Source organism: Astatotilapia calliptera, chromosome 6 (assembly GCF_964374335.1).
Source record: "Astatotilapia calliptera chromosome 6, fAstCal68.1, whole genome shotgun sequence".
In the NCBI taxonomy this organism is placed as follows: Eukaryota; Metazoa; Chordata; class Actinopteri; order Cichliformes; family Cichlidae; genus Astatotilapia; species Astatotilapia calliptera.
Genome location: NC_137427.1, coordinates 2,786,282 through 2,802,930, shown reverse-complemented (window position 1 = coordinate 2,802,930; position 16,649 = coordinate 2,786,282). Strand labels below are relative to the sequence as shown.

At 41.6% G+C, this 16,649-nt stretch overlaps 1 protein-coding gene and 2 long non-coding RNA genes across 9 annotated transcripts in view; 2 read left to right on the top strand and 1 right to left on the bottom strand.

Moving 5' to 3' along the window:
- The window catches only part of sorcs1 (sortilin-related VPS10 domain containing receptor 1), a 203,731-nt gene that overhangs the window by 166,113 nt on the left and 20,969 nt on the right, over positions 1-16,649 (top strand). For all 7 annotated transcript variants that reach the window (XR_013909575.1, XR_013909576.1, XR_013909577.1 and 4 more), the window contains exons 16-17: positions 1,108-1,241; positions 15,913-16,026. Coding sequence is in view for 3 of the 7 variants with exons in the window: in XM_026169679.2 (XP_026025464.2) it covers positions 1,108-1,241; positions 15,913-16,026 (248 nt within the window). In the remaining 4 variants the exon portion in view is untranslated. The remainder of the gene's footprint in view (positions 1-1,107; positions 1,242-15,912; positions 16,027-16,649) is intronic.
- On the bottom strand, positions 8,087-12,418 carry LOC145429352 (uncharacterized). Its single transcript, XR_013909579.1, has 2 exons — positions 10,330-12,418; positions 8,087-10,272 (listed from the first exon to the last, which is right to left on the bottom strand). It is a non-coding gene; the product is annotated as an uncharacterized LOC145429352 (long non-coding RNA).
- LOC145429353 (uncharacterized) lies at positions 14,429-15,624 on the top strand. Its single transcript, XR_013909580.1, has 2 exons — positions 14,429-14,560; positions 14,751-15,624. It is a non-coding gene; the product is annotated as an uncharacterized LOC145429353 (long non-coding RNA).

The window sequence follows — 16,649 nt, the reverse complement described above, 5'->3', positions numbered from 1 at the left end:
CCAATATTCTGAAATGTTAGGGTTAGAGCTTTCAAATTAGGATTAGGAATCATGGAATAAAATGGTAGTAAGTAAAAGGCAGGACTTAAAGGAATTAAACTTGTTACTTAATGAACTATTATTTCCTAATGAGAAGTAAATTCATTGAAGGAATTCTGAAGTCTGTGGAGACCATCTCCTCCAAACACAAGTTCTTAAGTTTGGTTGATTCAGAGCCCCTCGCTGTACGCTTTCAGCTTTGCTGTGTTGTGAAGCTGGAGACCTCCCAGCGCAGAATCCTTACGATTCCTCCCTCATGCTTTAAGTGAACCTCCCAGCATACGTTAAACCTGCTCCGAAAGCTCCTCAGCCTGGTCGGGCCTGAAGCAGAGCCAGACGTTTAAAGCTTGCCTTTATTCATGGCCCACTTCTGTAATTGGTTTAGACACCCATATGCTCAAAGCAGGCTAATGATCAAAACATATAGCATGGAAGATGACAAGAGTCCAAGCCAATTACAGGGCTAAACTGCCCAAATGTAGTGTGGGTATAAAAAATAAACACCACCTGAAAACAGAGGTTTTGTGTTTAAGTTAGGGAAGGAGCTGGCAGTTGTATTTGTGGATGCTGGCAAGAATGTTTTTAGCCATCTCACTAGTGACACCTAATGCACAAAGACAGAATGTTGTGGTAATAAAAAGAGAGCAGCAGTGTAGGATGAAGGATGCAGTGGAAACAGGCTGCTGATATCTTCACATCTTTTTGTACTCGACTGATTTTATATTCACTTCCCACACATAGACACGTGGCTAAAAATGGATTAGGTTCTGGCAGCGTTTGCAGCTGAAACTCCTTCACAGTCGTTCATCTCAATATCACAAAAAAATCCCTTAAAAAAGAACTCAAGCAGCACATTCGACAGTGTGACGCTTGCAACGGAGGAACAGTTGCTGAGCTGAGCACGCCACATGCCACGAGCCCGTAAATATGCGCTGAACAAGAACGGTGTTCTTTGCACACATGGCTGATTGTATCCTGTAAGTTATTTATTGTGGATACGGAGTTACAAAATCACTTCAGTTTCAAACTCTGTTTCTTTCCGCTTGGCTTTGTTTTTGGACCCTGCAGGGTGAGCCGTGTCTGATGGGAGTCAAAAGAATCTACCGAAAGCTGAAGCCCACATCCAGGTGCGTTATGGGAAAGACATACTCAGTGACCATGACATCGGCACCATGCGACTGCACAGAGGCTGACTTTGAATGGTCAGTATTTAATTTTCATTCAGTCCACTTTGTATGTGCTAACACTTTACAATCCCCACTTTTAAACTGTGCATTAATAATTCATCAGATTTGAATAAGTATAATCTGGGACTACTGGGCTCTGGTGGCTCCCTGGGAGCTGGAGAACTGTGCCTGGGTCTCTGCCTCAGTTGGTGGCGGTGGGGGACTGGGGTTGGTGCTCTCTAACGGTCTTGGGGTGTGGGGCGCTTGTGGTGGCGGGTTGGCCTCTTCTGGGTGGGTCCGGCTACAGGGCCTGGGGCCCTGGTTCCCGGGGTCTCTGGCTAAGACCCTTCTTGCGTGGGGTTGGTCTGCGCCCCCTTGGGTGGGGTGGGCTTTCTCAGGTGAGGAAGCATACATTGCTGAGTGCAGCTTGTCCCAGACCCAGACCAGGGTGTCTTGTCCTTTTCCTGTGTGTGTCCCAAGACTCATCTGAACACTCCGGTCTACCGTCTTGGGTGGAGGCCCCGGACTGGGTGGTGTCATTGCAGACCCTACACCCCCCCCGTGGCTGGGTGTGGGAGATGGGGGTGCCTACTGAGCCAGTTATTTCCTGGCTCTCTCCTTACACACCCACACACACTCTCCCTCATACAGCACATGCATGCGTAGGGTCACAGTGGGTAGAGCCATTCACGTGGCTGTGTCGGTGCTACCTGTGAGTTTTTGAGTGTCTGTGTTCCAGGTGTTGTATGTTTGTTCTCTTACAGGTGCGGTAGTTGGCGATACATTGTGTATTTCTTTTTGTACTCTGTTCTTTTATTATGTCTTCCCCAATCCTCTATTTTTCTCTCCCTGTCCTGCCTTAGACATTGTCATACTGTATACCACATATAATAGAATAACTGAAATAACAGGAATATAAATGAAGATGTAAACAGAAACACCCTAAACAAGAGGAGCCTGTAGAGAATTTATAGAGCTGCTCTTGGAAAAGCAAAATGTGTTTGGCACACAGTGCATTCAGATCATAATTCTGATTGTAAAAGCTGCCAGAGAGATCAGGACTTGAACAAGAAAAAGAAAAACACAGCTGGAGTAAACACTCGACATCGTCAGAGTGTTTGGATTCTCTGTGTTTTTGCTGGGTTTTTTGTTTTTGCTAAGAAGTCTGACTCCTGTGAGCCCTTTTCGGTGTGTGTGTGTGTGTGTGTGTGTGTGTGTGTGTGTGTGTGTGTGTGTGTGTGTGTGTGTGTGTGTGTGCACTAGAAAGCCTGCAATATTAAACCAAAGTTGCTGGAACTCTTAACACTTTACCATCCACTTTGTTATTGCCTTTGACCTTGAACAATCCTGTAAATAAACCTGTTAAACCTTAAAAAAAAAAAAAAGACCTCAAAGCAAACTGTGCTTGTTGAGCATGTGGCCAAAATGTAGCCTAACCCGAACTGACATCTGGTGGATGTTAACAGGTTATGAATTTTACTGTGAACACACAATGATAATTCATTATTGTTAATAATCATTAGCAGTACCAGGATTCATCATATTCATTAGTTTATCTATTCTTAGATTGTATTTATGAATTTTACATTTTGTCATAGCTGATAAAACATGCTGATAGTATTTTAAAAATATTACATGTTATATGATTTACTGTGTATTTGGTAATGATGTTTTGTACCCAGTGCTTTAGATGTAGCTTTAAATATAATTTTAATGTTGCAGTGAGGTATTTTTAACCTAAACCATAATGTTCCTGTAACCACATCTAGCCTGTAGTGCAAAAAAATATTGCATTTAATCTTATTGAAGAATATGAATTCTTTACAAAAGACTTTCCAGTAATTATACTAAAGGTTTATTGGAGATTCTGAAAAACTAGTTCATGCATTTATTACTTCCAGGCTGGACGACTGTAATTCATTATTATCAGGCTGTTCTAGAAACTCCCTGAAAAGCCTTCAGTCCTGACAGGGACTAGAACGAGAGAGCAGATTTCTCCTGTATTGGCTTCCCTTCATTGGCTCCCTGTTAAATCCAGAATTGAATCCTCACATACAAGATCTTGAATAATCAGGCCCCATCTTATCTTAAAGACCTTATAGTTCATGTACAATATCACTTGTTGTTCCTAGAGTATTTAAAAGTAGAATGGGAGGCAGAGCCTTCAGTTTTCAGGCCCCTCTTCTGTGGAACCAGCTTCCAGTTTAGATTCAGGAGACAGACACTATCTCTACTTTCAAGATTAGGCTTCAAACTTTTCTTTTTGCTAAAGCATATAGTTATTCTGCAATATCGGGTTATATATAATAATATAATATTGGGTTAACATAGGCTGCTGCAAGCTTCCCAAGATGCATTGCATCTTTCTTGCTCACCTTTTCACTCACTATGTGTTTATACACCACGCTGCATTTAATTATTAGTTTTTATTGATCTCTGGCTCTTTTCTATACTGTGTTTTCTGTCTTCCTTCACTCACCCCCAACCAGCCACAGCAGATGTGTTGTCTAAATATTGCTGCTAAACGCAAACCTCACCAAAATATCTTATACTTGTTGTTAGGAATGTTTACATCACAGTTGCCTGGGCTTGGCAAACTTAACACAAAGCCACCGTAATTTCTGTAAGGTGGTACGGCAGAGCGGGTCTAAGGAGCTCGGAGAGAAAAGCGTCTGGACTTCTTTAAGTTTCCTTGAAGACGTTTCATCCGAGAAGCTTCTTCAGTTCTAGGATTTTAAGGCCTATGGGAGCGTCCCCCAGGAGGGTTGTGGACCCCTTATTGATCCTCTGCTTAATCACACGAGCCAAGGTGTGAAAACAGGTGTGGGTCAAAATCAAGGTTTCGGGTGGAACCACTGTGACACCTGGCCACACCCTATCATGTGATTTACTGAGGTCAAATGGCCCAGGATATGAGTGGGTGTTAAGGTGTCTGGGAAGGATTCTAGATGACAGACAGTTGGTGTGGTAAGCCCCGCCCTCTGTTCAAAGATGGCTGTTCACATGTAACATGAAGTGTTTGTAATGCCTGTCATTACAGGGACCTTTGAAGTACATTAAAATATATCTGAAATAAATGACCCCTGTCAAGGTCAATTACTGAGTGACCCAGCAATACAATTTACCAGCAAATGGTAGAATAATCTACTTTATTACAGTTATTGGATTTCAGCCATTCACCCTCCATTGGTTGGGGGTGATGGGAAAGAGAAGAGAGCAGACAGAGCCACAGTTTGATAAATGTAAAACTGAGTGTGTTTCATTTTTCTCTTATTGCTTCTTCCCTCCACAGATGGAAGTAAAAACTAGCCAGAGCTTTAAGTTCAGGAATGACACTGTGTCCCCCTCATAGTATTACACACTATTAGTGCACCCATCAGCCCCGTCCCATTTTTCATTGTATGGTGTTTCAGTTCAACTCAGCTTTATTTATAAAGCGCCAAATCACAACAACAGTCGCCTCAAGTAGGGCTGGGCCATATTATACCGTTCACGGTAATACCGGTATAATGTTAGGCAACGATAGGAAAATGAAATATCGCGATAGAATGGGAGTAAAACGCGCATGCGCAGTGCCTTTGTTTTCATACGCACATGGCCGATTGTTGAGTGAAACAGATGAACCAGAATTGGTTTGTAAAAATGGTGCAACTTCCGTGATGTGGAACTGGTTTGGTGTTTGTCCGTCAGATACACAACAAAGCACATTTTTTTGCAGAACATGCAAGCGGCCGTTGTTATTGTCATATTTGTCGGACTAAGATGCTCTTAAATCTGGGAGTAATCTGGGTCCTAAACTCCGTATTCTTCAGGTCAAACAACACTGCAGCATCACTTAGAGTTAAAAACGGTCTAAATTCTTTCATCTTTAATAAAACGATCAGCATTGCTGCTTTACCAGGTGTAACTATGAAGTTTAACTTCCAGGCATCCATGAAAACTAAAGTTATTACATTTAACGGAGTTAGAAGTTAGCAGGAAGCTAGCGGAAGTTAGCTCGCTAGTTTCGCTAGTTACCTAAGCATGATATAGCATGTTCTGACCGAGAGATTTCTGAAAAAAATCAAACGTACAGCTCTGCTATCACTTCCAACATAAATGAAGACAGGAAACTAAACAGCAGTGACGTTTGTAGGGTTACTGAAGTTGGGCTAGCTGGTATATAATGATGTGCTACGTGATCGCTAGCGACACAGCTATGTTAGCATAACATAAACAGTGAAGCTGGAGGACGAACACTAACACTTTTCCACTTATAAAAGTTAACGTGAAGGTTCTTCATGGTTAGAGACAAATGCAATCGCATGGCAGGATGCTGTAAACGGACCAAACTTCAGTCAGGAGAACAACTGAGATAATCCATCCACAATACGAGGTTAGTCATTAATATACTGCAGCAACATGGGAATAGAGCCGCTGCAGAGAATTCAACATTAATGAATCAATGGTACAGAAGTGGAGGAAGCAAGAAGAATGAGTTTAATAAAGTTTGATTTATCTGACTGCTTTGTTTCGCTTAATGTGCCTTATAATCCCGTGCACCTTATGGTCCGAAAAATACATACTGCACACTGCAGTTTAATGTTGCAAAGCACCTCTTTTTAAGTTCAGTGGATATTATATATGGTTATGCTCAGGATATGTCAGCCCATTTCTACTGGAAATGCCTTTTGGTTAAACTTTCAGCAAGGAATTTGCATTTGCACTGTTACATTTTTATAAAGCTTTAATGTACATAAAAACCAGCTTCTTGTTTAAGTGAAAATAAATGGAAGGTTGTCTTTTTGCGCTAGTAATGTTGTGGAGTTGTATTTTGTCTCGCATCAATTATATCGTCGGTTAAATCGTTATCGCAAATTTTCAAATATATATCGTGATAAATATTTTTGGCCATATCGCCCTGCTCTAGCCTCAAGGCGCTTTATATTGTAAGGTAGATCCTACAATAATAGATACAGGAAAACCCAACAATCACATGACCCCCTATGAGCAAGCACTTTGGCGACAGTGGGAAGGAAAATCTCCCTTTTAACAGGAAGAAACCTCCAGCAGAACCAGGCTCAGGGAGGGGCGGGGATGTTTGTAGTGTCAGTATGATTCCCTCCAGTTAATACACAACACCACGGTTCTTCATTCACAGATGGATTTATTCTTCCGTCACACTTCTCCTCCAAACCACCATAAAATTCACCGTCAAACTGTCATTACATAAAAGTACAGAATGACCAAACATAAAAATTACAAATAAACATTAAACCCAAGTTAACAAATGCGCGATACACAAACACAGTTAACATACCTCGCTGGCTGCAAGTAACTGAGGGAATGAGTCCGCTTCAGGAACAAAAACTTAACGAAAATAATTCCCAATTTCTTCTTCTTTACAGCTTTCTTTTACTTTAAAACAGCTTATTTATTCCTTCTTGTGACTTAGTCAACTTACAGTTTAGCTTCTTTGCACATGCTTTCTAGACTGTACTTTGCGGCACTTAAAGGCGCCTGTGCACAACACAGAATGAAACTTAGTTCCTACCCCAAAAGGAACAACAATAAATAAAGGAAATAAATAACATATTGAAAACAAATTGACATAATTTATAATTATGGCAGTTAAAGTCATTCATGCTGGACTCCCAGACATCACTCTAACTGCCACTCTGGACCACTGCTGCCATCTGTTTGTTTGCTTTGCTGACATCCGTGCACAAGAAGCTTCTGTTTGTGGCACTTGGATCAGAGTCGTTTGGTTTCTCAGTAGCTTGTAACTCAAAGGAAAGCGTGGGCTCTGTTATGTGGGACACTCGCATACATCATCACCGAGGGTATGATGGCATCACCTGGAGGACAGAGAACAACACATAGCAGCGGCTAATTGTTACGCGAGGTATTTCCTGGTATTTGGCACAGAGCCCTGGTCTTATCAGATGTAGAGATGCATTTGCAATATGTCCCGGGGTTTAAGGAAACTGGGTTTAAGTGAGGGATTAAAAGATAAGAGATCACCGTGAAGGATAACATCCTCCAGATTATAATTGCAGAGCAGCTCTGGCACATTCTCCCGGTGGCTGCTGCTGCTAAATGGAAACCAGTTAGCTGCTCAAACATATAACTGTGTGTGTGTGTGTGAGTGTGTGTGTGTGTGTATGTGTGTGTGTGTGTGTGTGTATGTGTGTGTGTGTAGTCATTCCCATAACTGTGTGGCATCGTCACCTCTTGAAAGGACAAAGTGTTCAGTGGAAAAAAAGATGATATTTCACACCTGCCTTTGTGCTGGTGACTCCTGATATCACAGCTGCAGTCACAGAGAATGTTTTTCTACATTAGACAAAAAATATTTTCTTTGAATTATCAGCAGTTTTAATGTTTGTTTTCCTGCGTATTTCTTTTTTCCTCACGTTGGTCCCATACCTGCAGGTCTCTCGAGGAGGACTGCTTTTGAAATAAGCTCTATCAAAACCATAAATCACTGAGCCTAATAGCTTTCATTAACAATCACAACACTTTTGCATCTGTGTGCATGTCGCGCTAATTGGGGCAATTTGTCCCTATCATTTTGGGGACACAGCGCTGCTCTGCCTTTTAATTTATGGCACAAACAACTCGTGGGCTGTGTTTAAAGAGCACCGAAGAAGCAGCTGCTGCGGCTCCTTTGAAGTCGATACTTAGATGACATTAAGGTTCCATGTTGAATTTCAATCTGAAATGATCTTTGAAGGAAATTGCCTTCCCGGGTTTCCTCCGTGGCGTGAGCGATAAGCAGAGTTTGTCCTTTCCTTATAAGACTCCTAATTATTCAAAGTAACACTCAGGTATGCCATTCAGCGTGTTAGTACGAGCTCGGGAGCAGCTTGGGAGAACAAGAAAACAGAGACTGCTTTAGGTTGCCTTCCCAATCGACTCAAAGGTTTATTTGATACACAGCAGTTTATATAGATGAAAAAAGGTTCGTGTGTCAGCTTTCCCAGTTCAAACCGGTACAGACCAAATAAGGAAACGTCTTCCTGCCTTCTGAGCAAAGAAGTATCCTGTGTGTAGTTTATCAGTTCAGCTATAATTTATGATCATCCCAGCAAAATACACTCCTAGACATAAAATACAGAGTTCTTTCATCAGTGAATTCTGAAACAAACCACCTAGCCTTTAACGAGCCTTTTCCAGGAGATAAGGAAAAAGGAGGATGGGAGTAAAGAAGTGGTCTCATCTCTGTGGTGTTTTCGACCTTGAGGTACCAGCTTGTGAGTCTCACATTAATTCTTGGGTCACAGAGAAAGAGAAAAACAACTAGTATATGGGCCTTATTGAGTAACAGTTTTCCTGTATAAAACAATATCCTGTAAATGCTTACCGTGGTATCAAAATATCATAACAGTTCCCCTCTTTTATTATTTTTTAAAAAATAATAACTCAAATAGAAAGGAAAAATCACAAATGTAATAACATAATATAAAAAGCAAATCATAAAATGTAATAGTTCACAACCTAATGTTCAATATACACATCAGGAACATCATTGATGACATCTGACACATAATCTGGGTCAATTTGTGCCAATTGCAAATACATTGAAGTAGCTGTACTAGTAGCTATACGGGTTATCATTGAACGTACACAGGGTACCACACAACAGACAATAATCATCAAAAACATGCTGCAACGGTTACAAAGGCTACAATTAGTTCCTTCCATCTTCCAAACGTGTCCTGTAGCCACTTATGTAGCCACTGACCGTGACCTGCATTGGCAATTAGTTCTATCTGCAATGCTTCAAGTTTATTCATAGCTTGTGTGAATGAACCGTTAGGAGCGGTGTTATTGGGAATGAAAGTACAGCATACATCAACGGTTACTAGACCACAGGTACCGGTCCAATTAACAGGTAAAGCTAATCTAAGGGTATTATTGCACAACCAATAAGCATGTGGGATTGGTCTGGTCAGGCGCGTGACCATGTGTGATTTAACTAACTCCCCCCAGTCAGTGTCATTTAATACACCGTCTGGGGGAACAATGATCGATTCTCTGCTCGAACTTGAACTGTGTGTGTGTGTTCCTCCAGATATGATACAACTTCAGCCACAGAGACAGCTAGCCATGTCTCATTACAGCGTGCACCTGGGGAGTCAGAGAAGAATGTATAGTTATCCTTTGTATAATCTATGTGTGTGTCTGGGCCAGTTAACTTTAGTCTGCGCAGACATATCATACTAGTATTAAAATGGAGAGGGATCTGTCCTAGGGGTAGTGAGGGCTTTAACCTATTCTTAGGGCGTTTCATTGGGGCGCAGGTCCCTGCGGTGTCATTAGATAACTTCAATAATTCGCCTAATGGAGTCTCAGGGTTAGTTGGTGTGTGTGTGTGTCTAAGTAGGCAGTCGAGAGGGCTCAGAGTCAACTGTAAAGTGTCTTTAAAGAGAGCATTATCTCCACCGATTTTCTCTAGTCCCTCAGTGAGGGGGAAACCGGATATGGGGTATCCTACTATTACCTGTTCTGGATTAGCCTTTGAACAGACATAACAGTTACTGTTTCCTAAATCACGAGCGGCTGTTCTGGCATTTTCATACCAGGCGTTAGCTCCTGTTCTAGAGGGCGCATAAAATGGTTTATTAGTGGCGTTTATGTTGCTATTTACTGATTTTAGGGAACGTGAGGAGTGCATTAAGTAGGTGTCTTGCAAAATGGAGCATGAGGTATAGTCAGCAAAATATGACCTGCAGAAATGTGAACATGGTTGCAGTTTACAATACAAAATAGCAAAGAGAAATCCTAAGGTTAATGCGATAGATGTGATAAATAACCTAAATATATAAGAAAAACAGTTCTTCAGTCGTCTTCTGGCCTGGTCCCAGGTTCGAGAGACACAGAATAAGCGTCGTATGATGACAATGGGCATTTCATTTTCTCCATTATCAAGATGAAATGAGTCTGGCTTTATCAGGTTAGACATCATGTGGTACTTTTGGCTTTCTGTTCCTGCTGGATGTTTGAGTACCTTGTTGTTGTTCTTTCAGACGTTGTGTGTTAATCAGTGATTGCGTGTGTGCACTGGATCCGGGCGCTGGCTCGCCTGAGATGTCATCTACCCGTGTGTGTTTATTTGCTCTAGTTCCGGGCGCTGGCTCGCCGGAGATGTCGTCTGCTTGATCCGACGCCTGAGATGGTCCGATTGGGCTGGTCTTAACCCTGCTGGCATGAATCCACTGAGGTTGTCCGTCTGTGAGGATGCTGGTTCTTCGACACTGCCAGTAAAGCCTGGGGGCTGGAAAACGCGGCCTCCCAGAGTGTCCTTGGTTTTAGTGGCTTCTCCAACATGCGTCTCCTTGTCTCCACTGGTGGAACTGTGGAGGGGAAAAGCTGAGAGAGACAAACTTTCTGATAGTTATTATTCAGTTTTTCTACCAGGTTGTGAACATCAGTGGACAATGCAATATACATCACCTTCTACTAGCGGTGCCCCTCTTGAAGCTGACCATGGTCTTGGAAATAGTCTTATTTCAAATGGAAATAATTTGGTTACTTCAGATTGAGTCATTCTAATCTCACACAGGACTTGAGTAAGTAATTTGACCCAGGTCATTAAAGTTTTAGCACATTTTTGAATACTTCTAATGTGAATGAAGATCCTCTATCACTGTTAATCTGGTGAGGTATTCCGAATCTGGGTATTATTTCATTGCTCAACTTTTGACAGACTACTTCTGCAGTTTCTTTTGAGGTTGGATAAGCTTCTACTCATTTACTAAATTGATCCACTATTACCAGTAAGTACTTGATACTTCCTTGTGCTGGCATATGTGTAAAATCAATTTGTAATGTATGAAATGGAAAATCTGGTTGTGGTAAATGCTGATGTTTTGCTTTTGAGCTACCTACATTAGTTGGCGCACATGTTAGACAGGTTGCTAATATGCTTTTTACTGCATGCAATGTTTTCTCAATTACAAATCTTGATTTTATTGCCCCTATTACCCCTCTTTGTCCGACATGACTCACACAGTGAAAATGTCGGGCAAGGACTGGCATCAGGGAATATGGGAGGGCAATCAAACCCTTAAGATTTTGTATAAGCCATCTCTGTCATCTAAGGTACAGTCATTATTCTATGCAGAGGCTTGCTCTTGTATGAATTTTAAATCAACATTTGTTTCTAAATAGTCTGGGAGTGTAACAAGTGGCAGCTGTAGGGGCACAGATAATACTTCCTGCGGCGGTGGGAGCTGTGATGCAGCTGCAGCCTTGGCTGTCACGTCTGCTAAGGCATTACCTGTTGCTTCGTCTGTGTCAGCTGTACTGTGTCCTTTCGTTTTTACAACTGCAACGGCCGATGGTAGCTGTATAGCCTGAAAAAGTCTTTGAACAAAATCACAATTTAGCAATTTATTTTCCATCAGCAGATCTAAATCCTCTCTGTCTCCACAATGTGCCAAAGTCATGCACAACGCCAAATGCATAGCGGCTGTCTGCGCAAATCGTCACATGCTTATCCAAATGTAGCTCACAGGCGCGTATTAAAGCCATGAGCTCTGCTTTTTGTGCTGAGTGAAATGGTAATGAGTGAGCCTCTAGTATGATGTCAGGCACTGTTACCACTGAATAGCCACAAAGAAATGAGTTGTCACTCGGCCTTGAACAGGACCCGTCCACATAAACCGTGGCTGAGTCTGAGATAGGTGTTTGCTCTAAATCTGGACATGGTGCTGTGGATTCCTGTATATGTGTCATGCAGTCATGAACGTCAAGCCTGTCTGAGCCATCCTGTCGGTCAGAAGAACACAGAATAGTATCAATAAATGTCATGGCGAATCAGGTGTGCTGCTCGCTTTTATAGTGAGATTTGCATATGTTGTGTAGTTATGTTTGCTAGAATGGTCATGACCTGGTGATTGGTGTGTAGAATAGTGTCATGTGAGAGTGTGAGCTTCTCGCAGTCCCTTATCATGATAGAGCAAGCTGCTACTGCTCTCAGGCAGGCCGGCATTCCTGAACAACCACGGACAGCACCTTTGAGTGGCGGAGGTCAGCACTCCCTTTAATGCATTGAAAGAGGCAGTCATTTCTGTGGACCACAGTATTCGAGGAGGCTTGTCTTTTTTTTACAACAGTCACGCAGAATGTGGTCATGAAAAGAACAGTCTGGTATCCACTGTCTGCAATAGTTCACCATGCCTAAGAAGGACGACATTTCCTCCTGTGTAGTGGGACGAGGGACAGAGGTCACAGCTTTGACCCTGTCTGCAGTCATGGAACGTTTTCCGTGAGACAGTGTGAATCCCAAATATTGAACAGAAGTCTGACAGTACTGCATTTTCTTTGCTGATGCTTTGTGGCCAGTCTTTTGGAGGTGCTGGAGAAGCATGTGTGTAGCAGTTTGACATAGTTTTTCACTTTCAGCACAGAGGAGGAGGTCATCCACATGTGGATCAGAGTACAGCCCTCAGGAGGAGTGGAGCACCATTGAGAAAGCAGCAGAGCTGTCTATCATGCCTTGGGGCAAACGAGTCCAAGTGTACTGCTTATTTCTATGTGTGAATGCAAATAACGGCTGTGTGTCTTCATGAGAAAAAGGAGCGGAGCATAAATCCACCACGGTAAAATGTGTATGCAATGCACGTCAATATGCTGTGAACATCTGAAACGAGAGGTGGCAGAGGAATGTTGACTGCATTAATTTGCCTCAAGTCTTGTATGAAACGCCATACGCCAGGTTTGTTAGGCTTTGGCACAGGATTGACAGGAGTGTGGGCTTTATTACTCCTGTAGTCAATAAATCTCCTATGATGACATCTAGAGCTGCGGCTTTTTCCGTGGAAAGGGGATGTTGCTTGACATATACACATATTAAAACACAGGGATCTTGTGTTTTAATATGTGTACGTGATAAAGTGTACAGTCAATAAATCCTATATCATTCTCACTTTTAGACCACAATGTCATATTCTGGTATTCAGCTGGCAACGTAAGTGCAGAAATAGTACAGTGGATAGGGTAGGTTAGATCTATGTGACGACATGGTGTAGTTATATCATAACCTATGTCTGAGTTATGTGACAAAATCACTGTTTGACCTTCACTTGTGTGAGCAGTTATCATGTTGTTGAACAGTGTGAGAGAAACAAAAGTGTGGCTCCCAGTCATGGGATTACCTGTTAGTGGCGTCTGTACACGTTTTTTTTTTTTTGGCACAGTGTGTGACATAGAGTACCGGACAAAAGGATGTTGAGTTCATTCTCTGCTGAGGGTCCAGCTGACACAGAGGATGTTCCTTCTCCATCATGTCGGTACATAGGGCAGAGAAAACATAAGCTGTTATCAGTGTCAGCAAACATTTCACCCTTTATGTTAAATGAAATACACAAATTCATTTTTGCTTTGGGTGTCTGCGGCTGCTGGAAAACTGAGCTGAATTTGCACCTCTAGCTTGTCCAACAGTGCATAAAGCGTTTTATGAATACTAGGATAGATTCATCAGGCTTCTGTTTACACATAGTTACTGCATTTAAGTCAATTTTGTCTCTGGACATTGTTAGCAGGAATTTCTTTAGATTCTTAAAGAAATCGGCGACTTTGTCATTATTTACCCTCCTTTTGTCCATAGCGGTAACATTTGATGCATCACGTCGCAGCATTCTATCATATATTTTCTACAGGACTTTTTAAGCAGACTACTTTTCTTATCACAAATGATATTCAACATTTCTACTGACCTGTTTTCTGGCGATAATCGTTCGGGATAAGGCTCCGAAAAGAAATTAGAATGCATTGAACTTCTTAAGTTGTAAACAAAGTCAGTCACATAAGCACTCCCGCATGTTCTGGATACGTGATCATGGACGTCTTCACCGATTCGCGGACGTAGGTTACACGTAACCGGAAATGGGAGTTGTACTGAGCCGTTATTTGAGACTTTATTTTGTATTTTATTAATTTTTGGTTTTACAGGTACTTTAGATTTTTTATCGGACCTGTCTGTGGTCTTTGAATAATTCTGACCCATGTTCAGTGATTTCCAGAGGGGTTTACACGCTAGGAGGATTTAGGTTAGTATTTTCGCTGCGGCACAGCTGAGGTCACTTTAAATTTATTGCTAGCAATTTTTTGTTTGTGTGAGCAACTCTCACTTAGCGAGCAACTTCTCGCTTAACGAGCAACTTCTCGTAAAACAACAGGCAACTTCCTGTGTTCTTTCTGCTTTTAATTTACTGCTTTTAACCCTTGTATGGTAATCGGGTCTGTGAGACCCGTTTTCAGTTTTCTTTCGTTTTTTTTTTTTTTTTAACAAAATTAAATTTAATTATTTACTAGCTTTCTGTGAGTGAGCAACTTCTCACTTTTTAACGTACGTTTCAAGATAACAGGCAACTCCCTGTGTCACTCTTTGATGAGCAACTTCTCACTTAACGAGAAGTATTTAAGACAACAGGCAACTTTCTGTGTCACTTTTTCTGAGTGAGCAACTTCTCACTTTTTAACGTACGTTTAATTAAACAATTAATTATTATTATTATTATTATTTTTTAAACAAAATTAAAATATTCAAGACAACAGGCAACTTCCTGTGTCCACCAACACCACACAAGGGTTAATTTACTTTATTCGGGGACTGAGGAAGTCAGTCAGTGTATCTCTCTGGATCACTAAGTGAAACTTCGTCAGCATATCCCGTTTTTTTATGGATTCGGGGACTGAGGAAGTCAGTCAGTGTATCTCTCTGGATCACTAAGTGAAACTTCGTCAGCATATCCCGTTTTTTTATGGATCGATCACTGAGAGAGGTATAATATGGTCTCTATATAAATATGAAAGACACATATTTACCTTCTGTCAGGATCCCACTTCTGACACCAAAATTGAAGGAAATTGCCTTCCCGGGTTTCCTCCGTGGCGTGAGCGATAAGCAGAGTTTGTCCTTTCCTTATAAGACTCCTAATTATTCAAAGTAACACTCAGGTATGCCATTCAGCGTGTTAGTACGAGCTCGGGAGCAGCTTGGGAGAACAAGAAAACAGAGACTGCTTTAGGTTGCCTTCCCAATCGACTCAAAGGTTTATTTGATACACAGCAGTTTATATAGATGAAAAAAGGTTCGTGTGTCAGCTTTCCCAGTTCAAACCGGTACAGACCAAATAAGGAAACGTCTTCCTGCCTTCTGAGCAAAGAAGTATCCTGTGTGTAGTTTATCAGTTCAGCTATAATTTATGATCATCCCAGCAAAATACACTCCTAGACATAAAATACAGAGTTCTTTCATCAGTGAATTCTGAAACAAACCACCTAGCCTTTAACGAGCCTTTTCCAGGAGATAAGGAAAAAGGAGGATGGGAGTAAAGAAGTGGTCTCATCTCTGTGGTGTTTTCGACCTTGAGGTACCAGCTTGTGAGTCTCACATTAATTCTTGGGTCACAGAGAAAGAGAAAAACAACTAGTATATGGGCCTTATTGAGTAACAGTTTTCCTGTATAAAACAATATCCTGTAAATGCTTACCGTGGTATCAAAATATCATAACAATCTTACAATATGGAGCCTCTTTCGGTTTCAGAATATTTTATTAACTTTTGATTGATTTCCCTGTGAGTATTATCAGCCATTTTATAAGCAGGTGTCACACTTGTAACAGCCTTTATCTAATTTTCAAATTGAATTTTCCAAACGCTGTCTCCTCCATGTCCCGATTTAATGACGGCGTCTGTTTTGTCGGATCGTTGCAGTGATTACGGCTTTGAGAGACGGACGGACGGCAAGTGCACCCCTGCCTTTTGGTTCCATCCATCATCGATGTCCAGGAGTTGCACCACGGGGATGACTTTCCTTAACAGCACCGGGTGAGGATGAGAGCTGACTAGAATCAGCATGCACAGTCTCAGCAGCGACTCGCAGGGATTGGATAAAATGAATGGTGCATTTGAGCCGAATAGCTCAGGGTGCTTTAATTAGTTTCTCAGGGACGACACGGCCGGGCCGAGGAAAATGTGGGCTGAATGATCAAACCTGCACTTTTAAAAAACAATCATGAACCAACAAGGATAAAGCACCGGTAATAAAAAGATCTTCTTTGGGTGAAAATTGTGTCAAGAATTTCAAAGAGGGATGAATGAAAAATTCAATGCCAAATCCAGTGTGAGGGTGTGTGAAGTGCCGTGGCTTTTTCCAAAAATAACTCAACCGCCCGGGAAAAAAGTCTGATTTAACATTGATGATCACAGTGTGGATTAAAGCTCAGAGCTAAATGGTCCTCAGGAGAAATGCATTTAAAAAATGTCTTAAATGTTAACAATAATGGGACTAGTCCATTTTGTTCACTTAGGAAAACGTAAGCAGAGGTATTGTGAATAAAACTGATGGCGATAGATGTTCACCATCTTACCCAGAACACACGTAGGATTGTTGGGGATCAGATGTACGATGCTTGCATATTCTTCCTGTGCTAACGTGTGATTTTCATCCC